Source organism: Neomonachus schauinslandi, chromosome 15, assembly GCF_002201575.2.
Source record: "Neomonachus schauinslandi chromosome 15, ASM220157v2, whole genome shotgun sequence".
Classification (NCBI taxonomy): Eukaryota; Metazoa; Chordata; class Mammalia; order Carnivora; family Phocidae; genus Neomonachus; species Neomonachus schauinslandi.
In genome coordinates, this window is record NC_058417.1 from 45,751,892 (window position 1) to 45,772,094 (window position 20,203).

The window sequence follows — 20,203 nt, forward strand, 5'->3', positions numbered from 1 at the left end:
AAACGTTAGAAAAGAAAAAAAAAAGTGTTTACAAAATAATCTCTACTTTTCTAGAAACCTAGTAGTATATGAACACCTTCAATACTCTTTACACACATCTCATATACACACACTTACCACACACATTTCACACAAATATGTGGGAGGGGTGGATAAAAGGAAAGAGACTAAAGCTAAAAAGGCACAAAATCCTCTAAAAAAAAAACACAAAAAACAAAAAACAGTGTTGCCAAAAGGCTCTGAACCAAAGCATTCATAAAACAGTACCGAGTAGATTTCTGAATAGAGAACTCACTAAGCCAGACAATTCTGAAAATGTTATCCAAGAAGCCAACACACAACATACAAGATTTAAAGTTAATTTACTTACGGAAAAAATCCTTTTTCACCAAGTTTTTTGCACAGAGTACTGTAAAGGAAACAAAAAAAAATACATGGAAAGAATTAAAACGGTAAGACTGCACTGTCAAAAGATTCATTTTAAAACACTGAAAACACCAGTGAATAATAATTAACTAATAATAACTACAGCAAAGTATGAAATATGATCACAAATTTTTATTAAAGACTAGCAAAGGACAGCTGAACCAGTGGTTGCAACTTCAGCAATGATCACCAGTAACAGCTGAGGGCCAGAAAGTTTATAAATCTGGTATTCTAGTAAGAATCGACTTCCAATCAATCTTCCATCAAGATCTACCTCACAGTAGCTCAGTGAGAAGGGGGAAACAGTTCTAAGAAGAAAATATGTAAACTTAGGTTGATAAATATATTTTTAAATGAAATAACTTTGTACTGAAGATCATAAATTAGAACTTTCTTGATATAGATTTTTTTTTAAATAACATTCTGTTATTTACTCTTCATCTGACTCTACAGAATTTTACAGGAGATAAATTACCTTCTCCTAAATCATCAGCTCAATGACAAGACAGATTACTGTATCTACCAAAAACTGAAAGTTAATAATATTGAAATAGATATCCCAAATCCACATTCTCTGTATTACCTTGCATTAAATTACTACTTTTATGGTGATGGATGCACAACCTTGTGAATATATTAAAAGCATTGAATTGCACACTCTAAACGGGTGAATTTTATAGTACGTGATTATATGTTAACTTAAAAATTACTGCTTATGTAGTCATAAACTTACCTTCTTTAATTCAAACTTGTTGCAAGTGAGAGGAAAACATCAATTTCCACATGTTTCTAATTTATAAAATATCTATAAATGTAACGTTTGGTTAATTTCTACCCATTTCAGTTTAAATGGTCTGTTCAATTAATTACAACTATTTAAAGTTTAGTGTATAAAGTTCATTTAACATAACAAACCTCAGCAATAAGTCAAAATATATTCACTTTAAAAGTTCAAATAAAAATCATTTTGAAGACAGATGCCACTGGCAAATGAATAAAATTATTAAGTAAGCACAAGATACTGATTTACTATTCAGAGTTTCTTAGGCCCTGTCTTAGAAACGGTATTATTTTTAAAAACATAAAAACTCAATCATGAAAACTAAGGGTCATAACTAAGAGTACCAAATCACAAACTGGATTTAGAAGAACTTCTCCCTAAACCTTCATTATCACCATATAAACTGAATAGAATACTCAGGATCAATACATACACAATACATACATGAATCCAAATTATAATCTTCAGTACTGATGAGGTAATGGGTTTTTTAATCATCAGCCTATGATTCCAGAGTGAAATGATTTCACATGCTACTTCAGAGAAACAAAATATATGTGAATTCTCCAACTTCTTATCACTAACCCTACAAACTTATGTCTTGATACTCATTCTTTTTGTCTTCCTTCCACTTACAATGTCCACCCTCCTGTCTAACACTGTCCTTCCCCACCCCCACACCCCACCCACAGTGGCTGCATGCTACCAACAGAGCATGAGGATTCCTTTTTCTCCACATCCTCACCAACACTTGTTATTTCTTGTCCTTTTGATTCCAGCCATTCTGACAGGTATGACGTGATATCTCATTATGGTTTTCATTTACATTTCCCTGATGGTCAGGAATATTGAGCATCTTCTCATGTATCTACTGTCCATCTGCATGTCTTACTTGGAAAAATGTCTACTCAGGTCCTCTGCCCATTTTTTAATAGGATTATTTGTGGGTTTTGCATGTTGAGTTGTGTAAGTTCTTTATATACTTCGGATATTAACCCCTTATCAAACATATCATTTGCAAATATTTTCTCCCATTCAGTAGGTTGCCTTTTTGTTTTGTTGATGGTTTCTGTTGCCATGCAAAAGCTTTTTATTTTGGTATACTCCCAAAAATTTAACTTTGCTTTTGTTTCCCTTGCCTGAGGAGACATATCTAGAAAAAATGTTTCCACTGTCAATGTTAAAATTACTGCTTATGTTTTCTTCTAGGAGTTTTATGGTTTCTGGCCTCACATTTAGGTCTGTATGGTATTAGAAAGTGGTCCAGTTTCATTCTTTTGCATGTGGCTGTCCAGTTTTCCTAGCACCATTTGTTAAACAGACTGTCCTTTTCCCACCATATATTTTTGCCTACTTTGTCACAGATTAGTTGACCTTATCAGTGTGAGTTTATTTCTGGGCTCTCTATTCTGTTCCTTTTATCTATGTGTCTATCTTGTGCCAGTACCATACTGTTTTGATTACTACAGCTTTGTAGTATATTTATCCTGAAATCTGGGATATGATATGCCCTCCAACTTTGTTCTTCTTTCTCAAGATTGCTTTGACTATTCAGGGTCTTTTGTGGTTCCACACAAATTTTAGTATTATTTGTTCTAATTCTGTGAAAAATGTTGTTGGTATTTTAATAGGGATTGCATAAAACCTGTAGATTGCTTTGGGTGGTATGGACATTTTAACAATATTGGTTCTTACAATCCATGAACATGTAATATCTTTCCATTTATTTGTGTCATTTTCAATTTCTTCCATCAGTGTTTTACAGTTTCTGGAGTACAGGTCTTTCACCTCCTTGGTTAAGGTGATTCATAGGTATTTTATTCTTTTTGGTGCAATTATAAATGAGATTGTTTTATTTCTCGTTCTCTTACTTCATTAGTGTGCAGAAATGCAACAGATTTCTATATATTGGTTTTTTATCCTGCAACTTTACTGAATTCATTTATCAGTTCTAGTAGTTTTTGGCAGAATCCTTAGGATTTTCTATATATATTATCATGTCATCTGCAAATAGTCGAAGTTTTACTTTCTCCTTACCAATTTGGGTGCCTTTTATTTCTTTTTCTTGTCTGATTGCTGCAGCTAGGAGTTAGGACCTCCAGTGCTATATTGAATAAAGGTGGTGAGTAGACATCTTTGTCTTATTCCTGATTTTAGAGGAAAAGCTCTTAATTTTTTCTCCCTCAGGACCAGATGGGCCTAACAGGTATATACAGAACATTCCATTCGAATACATGTTCTTTTCAAGTACACATGGAACATTCTCCAGGATAGATCACAAGTTAGATCACAAAACAGGTCTCAATAAATTCAAAAAGACTGAAATCATACGCATTTTTTCCTACCACAACAGAAATCAATCACAAGAAAAAATCTGTAAAGAACACAAATATATGGAGGCTAAATAACATGCTACTAAACAATGAATGTGTCAACCAAGAAATCAAAGAGGAAATCAAAAAATACATGGAGACAAATGAAAATGAAAACACAATGGTCCAAAATCTTTGGGATGCAGCAAAAGCTGTTCTAAGAAGAAAGTTTATAGCAATACAGGCCTACCTCAAGAAACAAGAAAAAGGGGCGCCTGGGTGGCTCAGTTGGTTAAGCGACTGCCTTCGGCTCAGGTCATGATCCTGGAGTCCCGGGATCGAGTCCCGCATCGGGCTCCCTGCTCGGCGAGAAGCCTGCTTCTCCCTCTGACCCTCCCCCCTCTCATGTACTCTCTCTCAGTCTCTCAAATAAATAAATAAAATCTTTAAAAAAAAAAGAAACAAGAAAAATAAACATACAACCTAACTTTACACGTAAAAGAGCTAGAAAAAGAAGAACAAAGTCCAAAGCCTGTCAAAAGAAGGAAATAAAATTTAGAGCAGAAATCAATGAAATAGAAACTAAAGAAAAAAGAAGAAAGAAAAGAAAGAAGGAAAGAAAGAAAGAAAGAAAGAAAGACACAAGAGAAAAGCTCAATGAAACTGGGAGCAAGTTCTTTAAAATAAACAAAACTTTATTTTACCTGGACAAAACTTTAACCAGATTCATCAAGAAAAAGAGAAGACTCAAATAAATAAAATCAGAAATCCTGGAGAGATAACAACCAGCACCAGAGAAATACAAAGGATTATAAGAGACTATTATGAAAAATGTTATGCCAACAAATTGGACAACCTAGAAGAAATGGATAAATTCCTAGAAACAAAGAACCTTCCAAAACTGAATAAGGAAGAAACAGAAAATCTGAACAGACCAAGTACTGATAAAATTGACAACAATCAAAACAATCAAATTTTGATAATAATCAAAAAGGTTCCAACACAAACAGAAATCCAGGACCAGACAGCTTCACCGGTGAATTCTACCAAACATTTAAAGAAAAGTTCTTCTCAAACTATTCCAAAAAACAAAAGGAAAGCTTCCAAATTCATTCTCCTGATACCAATACCAGACAAAGACACTTAAAAAAAGAACACCATAGGCCGGTATCTCTGATGAACATAGATGCAAAAATCCCCAACAAAATATCAGCAAACCCAATCCAACAATACATTAAAAAAAATCATTCACCACATCAAGCGGGATTTATCCCAGGATGCAAAGGGCAGTTCAATATTTACAAATCAATCAATATGATTAATCACATTAATAAGAGAAAGGATAAAAACCATATGATCATTTCAACAGATGCAGAAAAAGCACCTGACAAAGTACAATATCCATACATAATAAATACTCTGAACAAAGTAAATTTAGAGTGACTCCACTTCTTCACTTCCCACTAATGCCTTAATTCACTGCAATTTGGTTTCCTCTCTCACCATTGCCCCTACATGGCTTCTCCAAAGTGCCAGGGACATTAATTACTAAATCCATCCAATGGACATCTTTCATTATTATCACACTTGACCCCTGAGGAGCATTTGCCTCTTCTGGAACCCCTCTTTTCTTCTGGTTTCTGTTCAATACCACATTCACCTGGTTTTATTCCAGGCGTAAAATGCATTCTAAATCTTCCTTGCTAGATCTTTTTCCTATACTCCATCCATGGAAATTGAGATTCTTCAGGATTTGGGGCCTAGATCCTCTTCTTTTACTCTATAACCTGAGAAGCACAGAAGCCCATCTTTGCAAACCTTGGAATTATATGTAAACTGTCATATGCAGCATGTGTATTTTTCTGGGGAAAGAACCCACATTTTTCCTAGGAGAAAATTCATAGCCTAACAGATTGACAAACCTCTTCTTCCCCTCTCAAAAAATAAATATGAAGAGCTACATTTCATACACCCTCCCTGGCCTTTACCATTCTGGTGACACCTAAATATAAAGATCCAATCTTAACTCTCTCCTAAACTTCAATTAAATTAAATATGCCCCCAAAATAAAATCATCATCTCCTCCTCCCCAAAAACTGCTCTTCCAGTTTACTTTCTTTCAATAAATAAACTTGCTTTTGACTCCACTGCTCCAGTCAGAAACCTCGACAGCAACCTTCACTACTCTTCCCCCTCCCCACCTCCCGGCAAGTAACAATCAATTCTGCCTCTCAAATATCCTCATCTGTCCACTTCTATTAACAATGCCCCCACCCTTGTCCAGGCCACCATCAACTAGTCTAGGCCATTACAACCAGCCTCCCAATCAGTCCCCTGCCTGAAGCCTCAACTCTCCAATCAGTTCTCCACAATGGATCCAAAGTGATCTCTTTACAAATATGATTAAGTCCTTCTATACATTTCCCCTCCTCCTAATACCATTCCAAAATATCCTTAAAACGTTCCTCAGAACTATCCTTCCACCTGTGTTCTGGATTGGCTTCTAAGTTCATCACTGTTTTAAGATTTTATTTATTTGAGGGGCGCCTGAGTGGCTCAGTCGGTTAAGCGGCTGCCTTCAGCTCGGGTCATGATCCCGGGGTCCTGGGATCGAGCCCCGCATCGGGCTCCCTGCTCGGCGGAGAGCCTGCTTCTCCTTCTCCCTCTGTCTGCCGCTCTGCCTACTTGTGCTATCTCTGTTAAATAAATAAATAAAAATCTTTAAAAAAAAAAAAAAAAGATTTTATTTATTTGAGAGAGTGAGCGAGCACAAGCAAGGGGAGGAGCACAGGCAGAGGAAGAAGCAGACTCCCCACTGAGCAGGAAGCCCGATGCGGGACTCGATCCCAGGACCCCGAGATCATGACCTGAGCTGAAGGCAGACGCTTAACTGACCGGGCCACCCAGGTATCCCCCTATATCATTCACTCTTTCACCATTTTCTAAGGACCTACTTTGTGCCAAGTACTATAACAGATTCTGCAGACATGGGGATAAATACTTTGTATTTAAATAGTATTTAGTGGGGCACCTGGGTGGCTCAGTTGGTTAAGTGGCTGCCTTCGGCTCAGGTCATATACCAGGGTCCTGGGATCGAGCCCCACATTGGGCTCCCTGCTCAGCAGGGAGTCTGCTTCTCCCTCTCCCTCTGCCCCTGCCCCTGCTTGTATGCTTACTCGCTCGCTCTAATAAATAAAATTTACAAAAATAAATAAATAGTACTTAGTATTTAAATAGTACTTTGCCCTCAGAGCTTGCAGGTCAAGTATACTTCAAATATTATGCCATCAATGACCTTTTTTTTGTTATTTTCTCAAGAAACTATTTTAAATTTTGCAAAAATCTCCTTTAGTGTCTTTGATTTCAGGCAACCAATTTGAGGTGATTGGAGAAAACCATTTGCAGAAATGTAGATGCAATAAATATTACCATTTCAGTCAATAATTTCTTTTTATGGTTGGATAAGAGTTATCAATTGCAACACACCATGTAGTAATATCAGAGTAAATCCCAGCTGTAGAAACAGAATGGTACTGCTGTTCTTACTGAGTTGTACTCATAATGAATGGCTGTCTATGCTTAATCTGAATAAAACTCCCAACTGTTCAGTATCTTCTTGCCAAAAATTCCCCTTCCTCCTCCAGATTGGAGTTGCATTCCAATTACACTGCTGATTGGAATGAGACTGCTTAAGAGAAAGAAAAAACCACTCAGACATCCCGTCTTCTGTCGCCCCATGAAAACAGATTTTATAACACTGTTCCTGCAACTCAAAAGTTGCATAGACTATTTTTGAAAAGAGTAGATTTCTCTGGATTTTCTTTGAACTTATATTATCATTGTAAAATAAAACTGAAGTTCAGGATAACATTCCTATACATATTCCAACAAGACGGCCTAGTGCTTTAAAAAGGTCTACTAATATGCACCCTTCCTGATCGCTGGCACATGACAGCAATTTAGATCTTTCTGCTCCAAGAAACAACCACTACCTCAACTCCTACACATGGAATGAAAATGAAATTTAACCCCAATAGAAAACTCATACACAAATTTTTATACGTACATATTTTAGTTACTGCTGCTTGAAACAGGAGCATACATAATTCACATTCAAGAGCATTATTACAAAATGTTGCAATGAGCAGAAGTATCAACTACAACCCTCTGTGCATAATAATGAAACAGTTAAGGATGACAAGTAGCATGTTGAATTATTACACATCCATTAAAATTATGTAAATATATTTATTGACAAGAAAAATTTCTTTAAATACTAAGAGTAGAAGTCCATTTACAAATAATACATTTAATAAAATGTAATTTTAGTAGGGAATATAAGAAGACTGGCTAACATCATTGAATATATACTATGTGCAAGTGTACGCCAACTACTCTGTGAAGTAAGTGGTATTACTACCTACATTTTAGAGATGAAGAAACAGAGACTCAGGCATTAAAGACTTGCCAGAGATTACAGTGTAAGTACTAGAGTTGAGATGCCAACTCAAACAGACTAATTACAGAATCCAAAATTTGAACCATCATACATAAAATGAAACATAGTCTCTCAGGTTAGCTCTTCCTATATAAAGGAATTTATGCTGGTTAAAGCAATTATCGGTCTGATACAAGTTCACAAAATGGTCAACAGAAACCTAGGATGCAAAAGGGCCTTCTACAAAAAATTAGCAATCTCCCTCTTTCAACAGATATAACAGTTTACCTCTACAATCATATTAGACCTGTTTTTAACTAAGTATCTTGCCAAAGTGCCATTTAATCAAGGAATTTTAGGCCATTTGTTTTATGCATGTTACAAAACAAAACTAAGTTTTGTTGCCACTAAGTTTAACTTAATATATTTAGTACCTGGCAGGCAGGTGATTAAATTAGCATATTAGAGGCTATATTAAAAGATACAGGTTCTATCACAATAAGGTAAATATTCTTACTAAAACACACACACACACACACACACACACAAAACCCCTAAACTATCAGCATTTAAATATTTCACCGAAGGCAAAATGGGTTCTCAAGTTAATCAATTAAAAGTGACCTTTTTAGCTCACTCATACCAAACAACTTTTAAGTAATTACAGTTTGGTTTTTTTTTTTAACTTAAAACATATGAAGATTTGGGTCAAAAAATTTTCCTAAAAAAGTGTATTTTAACTGAATAAAACTGAAACAAGATCAGGGTGTACAAATAAGCTTTTAAAAATTTAAGTGCAGGTTTGTTAACTTCTTCAGTACAAAAACAATTATTTACTTTGACATAATAAATGCAGATATAGTACTTGTTTTAGCCACAACTATAAACATCTGCCTTATAGTGAGGCAATTTTAAAATAAAACTTCTCTTACAAACACAGTAATCAAACTCTGGTGTAAGTTCACATGTTAAAAAATAAGTAAGATTCAGCTAAAGCCAAGCAGCACATTGAGAAATGTAAAGCATGTAGTCTAGGCACCCGGCACATAACAGGCGCACGATAGAAGGTATTATTGTAAGAAACTCTCTGAAAGCATTTCAGCTATATATCTTCAATCATTACTTCCACGAAATTCCTTTCTCCAAAATTTGGGGATGAAAACGAAAGTACTGTCTCCTCTGATAAGGTCAGTAAATTCACTAAAGACTTAAGGTCCTCCTACGCTATCTGCAGACTGAACACTCGCCTGGCTAGTGTCACTGGAGATGTGACCACTGCCTCCTCTCTAATGGACACCTTCATTCAGACAGACACAACAGAGGGCTGCTCAAAGTGATGGATATAGCTATGTCTAAATTTAACCACGTGATAATTTACTTCTTCATCAGAACACCAAGAGAAGAAAACCTTATTATAAAATACAAGTATATAGGTGCAATGAAGCCTGAACACTAGTCTGTATGTTGGGAAAAGGTTGTATCACTTTCTGTCCACTCCCAAGTTTCTCTTACTTTTTCTAGAGACACTCATAGAGACAGCAGAGTATAGTGGTAAGCTATAAGCACTATATGAGTTTGAATCTGGTGCTATTACTTATTAACTTATGACCCCAAACAACTACTTAATGCCTCTTTACCTCATATCTTACCTGTAAAAAGGAGGATACTAGGAGCCTCCCTGAAGTGGTATTTTAAAGATTAAATAAATTGAAACACATAAAGTATTTGGAACAGCACCTCATATACAGCAAGTGCTCAATACATATTAGCTATTATTGTCCCTTCTACTCTAAACTTTCTAATAAAATTAAACCATCAAGTTGCAAGCATCTTAAAGTGCAAGAAAGGGGTCTTCTAACCTGATGAGGAAACTTGGTCTGGGTTGCTGTAACAAATCCCATACACTGGGTGGCGTAAACATTTACTTTGCACAGTTCTGAAGGCCGGGAAGTCCAAGATCTGTGCCAACAGATCTGATGTCTGGTGAGGACCATCTTCCTGTTTTGCAGACAGCCACCTTCTTGCTGTATGGTCACATGGCCAAGAGAAGGATCATCTTTCTTGAGTCTCTTTAAGGGCACTAATCCCAATCATGAGGGCTATACCCTCATGACTTAATTACCTCCCAAATGCCCCCCCCCTTCTTCAAATACCATCAAATTGGGAATTAGGGCTTCAACATATAAAATTGGGGAGGGCAGACATAAATACGAAGTCAGTAACAAAGTTTATGTACTTAGCTTTCAGTAATGAAAGCAAGTCTCAATGTGTATGTCTAGCATCACTCTTCTCTCAAGCTCCAAGCCCACTTTCCAACTGCCTAACCCCACATACCCACCTGAATACCTCACCAGCACTTCAAATTTTATTTATTCTAAATTGAATCCAACAGCTTTCCTCCTGAACCAGCTGTTCTTTCTGACCTTCCCAGTTCTGTGAACTGCACCACATGCTTCCAATCATCTAGAAAGCAATTGTCTCTTATCTCTCCCTGACCACTTCACATCTAAAGCAGTTGCCAGATTGTATCAGGTATCATATACCTCTCTCTCCACCTATTTCCATTTTTGATGTTCACATTTAAACAATACATCTAGAGTATTTTATAATGTGCCAAAAAAACTTCCACACAGAGTCACTTGCTTGATCCTTACAAAAGTTTGTGAGTTATGTTCTAATATCCATAGAAAAGGAAACTACAATTAAGAGTTATGGCTTGCCCTAAGCTGTCATTTAGTAAATGAGCTTATCAGGCATTTTGAATCCAGGCTCTATTCTCTTTTTCTATAGATTGCTCACTCACACTAGCCTTCCCTCTCCTTAACCCCTAGACTAAGAATATCCGCCTCTCTGTCCCCTGAAATAAACCCAAGACTTTTCTGCCTTGCCTTCATTCAAAATATTCCTCCCATCTCAAGTGTTGTTATTCTAACCACCTACCTTCAAAATCTTATCCATTCAAATCTCATCTTCATGTGAAATCTTTTCTGATCTCCTCCTTTCTCACTGATTTTCTCTCTCCCTTCCTATGAACTTTCACCACCACTTTGACTCTACTCGTTTTGTATGTCCCTTCTCACTAAGCTTCTATTAAAGTTATTCACGTGGTATCTTATCTGTCCTTCATTGTCCCACTAAGCTATACGTTTCTTAAAAACAAAGCCATGACTTATTTTTATCTCTCCTACTGTTTATATGTATAGTATCTTAAACATAATGTGTACTCAAATACTTCTTGAAATCAATGAAAATCCTCAGAAAACCAAGACAAGGTATGACCAAACTAAAGAGTAAATAATAAAATTCACTCTTTGCTTTCCTTAACCTAGCAAGTCAAATCACAGTGGCTTTCTCAACTATTTGTAAACACTCTGCTTATCCAACTACCTATTGGAGCCCTTTCTTAAAAACAGAGCTCATTGAGCTGGCTAAATCAGTAGAACGTGTGACTTTTGATCTCAGGGTTGTGAGTTCAAGCCCCACACTGGGTATAGACATTACTTTAAAGTCTTAAAATAAAAACAAAACAAAAAACCAGGGGCGCCTGGGTGGCTCAGTCAGTTAAGCATCTGCCTTTGGCTCAGGTCATGATCCCAGGGTTCTGAGATTGAGTCTTGCATCAGGCTCCCTGCTCAACAGGGAGTCTGCTTCTCCCTCCCCACCACCTTGTTCTCTGTCTCTCAAATAAATAAAATCTTTAAAAAATAAAAATCTCACTGAACCTTCTCTCATATACAATAAAAAACCGTATTATCACCTTTTATTATCACCAATTATATTAACCTTATTTCTACAACAGTGCAAACAAGGATAAGCTCTTTCTGCATCCTTCCAGCCTCTAAAAACTGTAGTCACTCAAATACCTGATGATCTACTCTAATAGAGCAAAGTGCCAAAGATACTTAGTTTTCTTTTTTTTTTTTTAAAGATTTTATTTATTTGAGAGAGAGAGAATGAGAGAGAGCGAGTACATGAGAGGGGGGAGGGTCAGAGGGAGAAGCAGACTCCCTGCCGAGCAGGGAGCCCGATGCAGGACTCCATCCAGGGACTCCAGGATCATGACCTGAGCCGAAGGCAGTCGCTTAACCAACTGAGCCACCCAGGCACCCGATACTTAGTTTTCAAAACAGACCATATTTGTAAATACAAGCCACTAATACAAATAGGAAAGAAGACTGCAACTATTAAAAAAAAAAAAGCACTGTGATTTATAACTTCTTCACAACTTCATGCTTTTGAGATATTTCCTGGATTGATAGGGAATTACTAAATTTAATAAACTTATATTAGAATAATTTTCAATTTACAGGAAAGTTACAAAGATAGTATAGTGTTCCCATATACCCCACAATCATTTACCCTATTACTGATAACATCTTATATTAGTATGGTACATTTGTCACAATTTAATGAACCAATATAAATTATTATTAACTAAAGTTCATATTTTATTCAGATTTCCTTAATTTTCACATAAGGGCTTTACTCTGTTCCAAGATCCCACTGAGGAAGCCATATTACATTTAGTCATCATGTCTCCTTAGGCTCCCCTTGGCTATGACAGTTTCTCAGACTTTGTTATTGTTTCTCAGACTTATTATTCATGGCCTTGATAGTTTAGAGAATACTGGTCAGGTATTTCGTAGAATGCCTCTCAAGTCAATCTGTCTGATTTCTCATGATTATTCTGGGTTTATGAGCTGTTGGGAGGAAGTCCACAGTAAAGGTGCCATTCTCATGATATCATGTCAAGGATGACTTATCACTATTGATATTAACCTTGACCTGGCTGAAGTAGTGTTTGTAGGGTTTCTCGACTCTAGAGGTACTCTTTTATCCTCCTTTCCATACTGTACTCTTTGGAAGGAAATCACTATGTGCAGCCCACACTTAAAAACCAGGGAGTTATTTTTCCCCTCCTTAACTGTGGAATGTCCACATAAATTATTTGGAATTTGCATGGGAGAGTTGTCTATCCTCCTCCATTTATCTATTTATTCAATCATTTATTTATACCAGTATGGACTCATAAATATTTATTTTATACTTTGGGTTATAATCCAGTATTACTTTACTCTGTTGCTCAAACTATTCCAGCTTTGGCCACTGGTAGTTCTTTCAGTTGGTTCCTGTGTTCCTTTGACATACACACATAATTGTGGGGACGGGGGTACAATTGCATACTCTCTGACACTAGAAAATGCTCCAGGCTCATCCTGTGTTCCCTGCCCTTGTCCTAGAATCACTCATTTCTCCAAGAAGCCCTGGGAATTACCGGTTTTAAACATCCATAAAGACCCACATTTTTCAAATATAAACAGTTAAGCCAATTAACCCTTTACTTCCCCACTAGAACATTAAATTCCACGAGGTCAAGAACTTAATTTTGATCTCCACTACATCCCCAGAGCCTAGAAAATTGTGCAAAGTATGCCTTCAATAACTACCACAAATACTGAAGTCTTAACAAATTCTGAAGTGCCACAGGAGGGCTCAGGATTGAGTCACAACATAACTTCCCATTCCAATGGAATCTGCCTAGATGTGTCATGTTTAGACTCCTGTTCTAACATCACTATGGCTAATTCACTGCATTGTTTTACAATAAACAAAAGGCTTCCTTTTTCCACCGTTCCTCCCTCTTATTCCACTGCAAGCCAAAAGTTTAAGTATTTCCCAGTAAAATTTCCAGTGCAAAGGACTAATGCATCACATTTCCTAGATTCTTTCTATAATGGCATATTGCCATACTGCCTCTCCAAGTTCTATTCAAATGATGTTTAACTTTGTAGAATTTAAATGAAAGGCATAATGCCAAATCCTTACCAACAGTGGAAGAAAAATTACTGACAATGAAACTGCCAAAAATCTACTGATACTTGTTTATATACAATGCACCCTCAAACACTCAGCTAGTATATATGTAAAATAAAGCATCTGAAACCTACCAATATCTTTTTTATAAACCTTATGTAATATAAATTTTTATAGATTTATAAATAAATGTATGTAAAAAGGAAAAAGCATAAACTAAACATATACAATCTCATGTTTACATGGTTTGATTATAAGGTGAAGACACGTTCCCATACCCTATTCAAACACATGCAAAAATAAGCCAAGATTATAATGGGAGGATTCTACTAAGCAACCTTATATCTACGATATAACTACAATATTCACTAAATAATTTGTAATGCCTTATTTTTTAAAGACAGTTACTATAAGGAAAAAGAAAGCTACTCACTACTGACTAAAAGGCAAGTCAGGTAGCCCTACTTTAATCTTAACAGGATATCAAAATTCTACCCTCAATAAAGTATAATCTACAGCTACAGCATAAACCATAGAGGTATCCATGGCTGTATTTGTAGTGTGATCCTGACCCACTGACCACAGCTGACTGGATGAGCAGCCACCAGACACAATGAGCCAGTCAGATCCACTCTCCTGTGAAACTAGCACTAGGAGTCAGAGCTACTAAAATTAGGAAGCACGCAGAGACAGAGTACTAAATGGCCCTAGTAGGCCACTGAGATTAGCTGTGTCAGTTCCTGAGGCTTTCCATTTCCTGCATCCTGTCTCATCTAAAGTCAGGCAGGACTTTCCCATCTGGGTGCCAAAATTATATCCTTCCAATAATGTCTCTTTTTACTTTAGTCTGAATGGGTTCTTTTCTTGTTACTTGCAACCAAAACTGTCTTAAGATGGGGGTGCCTGGGGTGGCTCGGTCAGTTAAGTGTCTGCCTTCAGCTCAGACCATGGTCCCAGGGACCTGAGATGGAGCCCCGCATCAGGCTCCCTGCTCAGAGGAGAGTCTGCTTCTCCCTTGCCCCTCTCCCCGCCGCCGCCACTCATACGCACGCACTCTCTCGCTCGCTCGCTTGCTCTAAATAAATAAAATCTTAAAAAAAAAAAGTCTTAAGATAAAGGTAATCCACAATGCTTACCAAAGTACTGTCACAGACCAAAATGTGCTTCAACCAAAAGTCATTAACATTTTATCAAGATGTTTTCAAATGTTAGTTCTAATCTTAAATCTCAACAAAAATATTTGTGTTCAAAAAACTGCTATGCAGACAAGAACATATGAACATGCTTATAATACAGAATTTTGTATTCAACAGGTATCTCTATTTTGTAACAGATCAGCAAATTAACATTAGTGTAGATTAGTACAGATTATAGGCCAACATACATAAAACTACAATAGTCCATATTTATCCACAGGGGATACATTTCCAAGACCCCCAGTGGATGCCTGAAATGGTAGACAGCCCCCAACCCCGTACATACAAGATTTTTTCTTATACACACATATCTATGATAAAGTTTATCAATTACACACAGTAAGAAATTAATAACTAAAAATGAAATAGAACAATTATAATAAACTGTAATAAAGGTTATGTGGATGTGTTCTCTCCCAAAATATCTTATTATACTATACTCACCCTTCTTCTTGAGATAGTGTGATAAAATGCCTACATGATGAGATGAAGTCAGGTGAATCACGCAGGCATTGTGAAATAGTGTTAGGCCTATGATGATAGCTCAGGCACAGGATTATATGCTTCCAGACTGCACCTGACACAGTAATGGGACAAAGGGGTCTACTGTAGTATTTGTTTGAGTATATCTACTCTATCACCTTAAAGTTATGGTTCTCAAATTGTAGCATGCATCACATCACCTGGAGTGCTTATTAAAATAGATGGGGTGGGCACAGGTGCACCTTTAGAGTTTCTAATTCAGTTATTCTGGAGTAGGGTCCCAGGACTAAGTTCGCAGGTGTGCTGATGCTGTTGGTCTCTACACCACACTATGAGAACCACAGAAAGTATCGGTTCTTAACTTTTGGAGGATGAAATGGTGGTGGTAAAGGGCTACTATGAAAATCTGATGAAAACTATGTACTTATACACACACACACACTTTAAATGGTTTATGGAAATTTAGAAAGTCATCCATATTCTCTTCCAGATAATTCTAGGTTAAGAATCTCATTAAAGGGCGCCTGGGTGGCTCAGTCGTTAAGTGTCTGCCTTCGGCTCAGGTCATGATCCCAGGGTCCTGGGATCGAGTCCCACATCGGGCTCCCTGCTCGGCAGGAAGCCTGCTTCTCCCTCTCCCACTCCCCCTGCTTGTGTTCCTGCTCTCGCTATCTCTCTCTCTGTCAAATAAATAAATAAAAATCTTTTAAAAAAATTAAAAAAAAGAATCTCATTAAAGGGGCGCCTGGGTGGCTCAGATGGTTAAGCGTCTGCCTTTGGCTCAGGTCCTGGGATTGAGCCCCATGTTAAGCGTCTGCCTTTGGCTCAGGGTCCTGGGATTGAGCCCCATGTCTGGCTCCTGGCTCAGCGGGGAGCCTGCTTCTCCTCTCCCTCTGCCTCTCTCCCTGCTCATGCTCTCTATCTCTGTGTCTCAAATGAATAAATAAAATCTTGAAAAAAACTCATTAAAATAATAACAAAGGATCTTATACACTTATATTTTTCTAGTACAGTTGGAAGTTTTACCTAATATTTTTTCACATTCATCTTGTTGGGCTTTTTTAAAGATTTTTTTTTATTTGTCAGAGGGAGAGAGCACAAGCAGGCGGAGCGGCAGGCAAAGGGAGAAGCAGACTCCCCAATGAGCAGGGAGCCCGACGTGGACTCCATCCCAGGACCCTGGGATCATGACCTGAGCCGAAGGCAGACGCTTAACCAACTGAGGCACCCAGACCTCCCTCATCTTTTGTTTTTTTTTTTTAAAGAGCCAGGCTTGGGGCACCTGGCTCTTTGTCACAAAAAATAGACAAAATTTTATCTTAAAATAGACAAAATCTGTATCTAGATTTAATTAAACAGAAAAAAAACCATTTAGGAGTATCAGATTAAGACCTTAATTATCACATGAAAGACATACCTGCATTCCCTTAAAAAAAACTCTAGATTAGAGCTAATGTACACATTTTCTGCTATGTAGAGTCACTCTAAAAAGGAAGTTGTCCACTGAGACCTACGCATAAAATCCACCATATCTGGACAAAACCTGAGAAACTCATTCTCTGAAAGCTCTCTGGGCCACTAGGAAAATTCAGACACATAGCACTTTTACATAATGATCTGAATATCACTTATTTTATCACTTATCCTGCAAGGGCAGAATTTTTAGGAGTTTTGTTTCAAAGGGTTATTAGGTTTTTGTATCCTCAAGAGCATCTATTGTAGCAACTAAAATGTGACAGGCCCTGTAATAAGATCTGTAAAAAAATGAAGTAAAAAGCTGTAAAAAATGTTTCACTATTTGTAGTTCATAAACCTTTATTCCCACATTTGGAAAATCTCAGATAATGTTTTATTTTTAGTAAAGTGTTCTTTTATGGAAATTAAGGTATATAATTTTGATATAGTTGGAAAGTAAGTATGCTATGGACTGAGTATTTGTGTCCTTCCAAAATTCGTATGTTGAAACCTAACCCCAATGTATGATATTTGGAAGTGATTTGGTTCTCTGAGTACTCACCCTAGAACTGAGCTAGGCCACACAGAGAGACCACTTGTAGGAATTTCAGTGAGAGTTCCAGCTGAGGTCCCAGCTGACAGCCAGCTGAGCCACAAGTGAATATTAGTGAATCTTCAGATAACATAGGTCCCAACCTTTGAGCCACCGCAGCTGATGCTGAGTGAAAGAGAAACAAACTGAGCCTGTCGCTCCCTGTATAGATTGCAGTTTCTCAAATAAAATAAATGTCGTTTTACGTCACTAAGTTTTGGGGTGGTTTATTGTACATCAACAATTAGAACACTATTACATAAGTTAAGAACAGATTAAGACCCATTAAAGCTGGTATTTTTCTGTACTAGACCACATTTCAAAGTATTTAGCTATAGAACCATACCCAGACCTCCCTCCTAAAACCCATCCCCTCATATCCAATAAACTACTTAACTCTTGATAAACCCTGACCTGGCTACCTGGCCTGTTGATGCCAGTGAAGCAGATGGGTGACATATTCCTCACACATATTATGTACAAAACAGAGGCAGCTAGACATAATTCTGTACCACACATATGCTACAGACTATCTCCGGCCAGTCCAGTGCTTACCAACCAATAAACGCAGATATCACCAGCCAATCAGTAGTAACACTAAAAGATTTGGCTCTTCTAATATGAAGTAAAGATAATTCATGGTCTTCTGGCTTTAAAAAACCTACCAACCCCATTTCTCCTGCCCTGAACTTCATCCTTGAGAGCCTCCTCAAACTCTTGGCTGGATCAGGTTCCATGCTTGGCAATAAAGCTTTTTCACTTAGTGCTCAGTCTTTGGTCTCTAAGAGTCGTTACTGCTTTCTTTAACAGTTTGGAGGTCTCACAGAGATCATATGATTGAGCTACCAGTGAAGCTGACAGACCACCGACACTTAAGAACCTACTGAGCCCTGGATTTAAGCAGGGTTTTGGCACCTTCTGATAGTGATTCAGCTGATTTCAGCTCTGAGTTTGTTCCGTTCTGTCCCACAAGTTTGTTTATTCTGGCTCAGAGCCATCTGGTTTCTCCTGGAGATGGAGAGGAAATTCGATCTCTTTCTTGAGTGACACAGAGAGAAGATCCATTCTGTGTATGTCTGTTGTTAGTCCACCTGTGTCTTGTTTAAGAGATTCCTCAGAAAACTCATGGTTTGGGCCAGATTCAAGGCACTGGACTACTGCCTCCCTCTCAACTGCCTAGCTACTCTGTGTATACATTTGTCTACCACATAGTAAAGGAATCTCCTTTTTGATATTTGTTGTAGGGGCTGTCAATTCAAAGAACCAAGTATATGTATATTCATTATAGTCCAAGTTCATATACATTTCTAATAATATGGTATAATTACACCATGGATAGTTTATAATTGCAGTAGCCACTCTGGGGAAATCATAATTTCAGTAATGACTTATACTTCTGCAATACTTTAGAACCAAAGGAGGCAAAACCCCCAAGACAATAGTCTACCATCTAAACCGGTACACCAAGACATCTAAATGCCTCAATAGCTCATAACGAACTTCCTTGAATGATTCCCCGGCAAAAGCTAAAGAAAAGGCAGCTTATTCTCAGTGCCTAACTTCCTGCCGTGAAAGCTTAGCCTTTACCCAGTGTTCTAGAATCCGAATGTTCTGATTCTTCAGATGAGGACCTCATACTTTTCTCAGTTTATCATCATGGGTTTCCGTAATATCTTCCTCCCTTAAATATAATGGTCCTATCTCCTCCCTTGTTGCTGAGCACCCACATAGTGAGGAACAGACAATCATGCAATTTCCATTAAGGATTTATCACTCTTCAAAAGAAGGTCAGGCTGTTGTTTTTAAACTTTACTACCTGAGGGAATCCCCAAACCCACTAAGAACCAAAGGTTCTCTGAGGAATTTAGAATACTTTTAGACACTTATACTCCCAGGCCTTCCAGAACTTCATAAGCTTATACAGACTACTAATTTCCCCAACAGAATGTCAAAGATGATTCAAAAAAACAAGGCAGGATCCTAATGCAGATCAGATATCCCAAATCAGAAGAAAGTTTAAAGAAAGCTAAAGACACAGAAAAGTGCTTCTGGCCATCCCAGAAGCCTTTCTTACCAAAGTAGATTGGACCAAAATCTAAAATTGCAAGCAAAATCATTCATAATTAGAAGATTTTAAAAATTTTAGGAAATATTTTGATACAGACCTAGAGTCAGACCACCACAAGGTCTTTTCACCCCTTTAACAGATTAAAACCAAAAATAACCAGACTGGCAAACAGATTATTTAGGTGAATTACAACAGAATATTATCAAAGAACTCTGAAACAATGAAAAGGGGAGGGGAGGCCCACATGTCCCTTTAAATTAAACAACTTAAAGTCCAACTTTCACTCATATGACAGATAAAGAACTGTCCTGGGGGAGATGCTGCATCTATGAAAAATTCAGGTACTAGAAAAGTCACTGTCCCTTAAAAAACAAGAAAGGAATCCAACAATCTAAATTAGAGATACAGTACAGACATACCTCTGAGAATCTCCATAATACCCTATTTATATTGTCTGCTGTTACCGGACAAGATGAAGATAATTTTCTGTTCAAGAACAGACCTACAAATTCCTAGTGGGTATAGGGTCTTCTGTTTCTACCTTAAATTCCTTTCTACTCTTCCTCACTGTACTAAAAGAATAATAGTGATGGTATCACCAATAACTCTAATATCTTCCCAGTCTCCCAACTTTTACC

General features: G+C 37.3%; 1 protein-coding gene across 1 annotated transcript in view; it reads right to left on the reverse strand.

The window, feature by feature from the left end:
• The window catches only part of SMURF2 (SMAD specific E3 ubiquitin protein ligase 2), a gene marked incomplete at its 5' end in the record, with an annotated part of 112,589 nt that overhangs the window by 55,799 nt on the left and 36,587 nt on the right, over positions 1 to 20,203 (reverse strand). Inside the window, one exon of the mRNA XM_044921844.1 lies at positions 371 to 409. Coding sequence (XP_044777779.1) covers positions 371 to 409 — 39 coding nt within the window. The remainder of the gene's footprint in view (positions 1 to 370; positions 410 to 20,203) is intronic.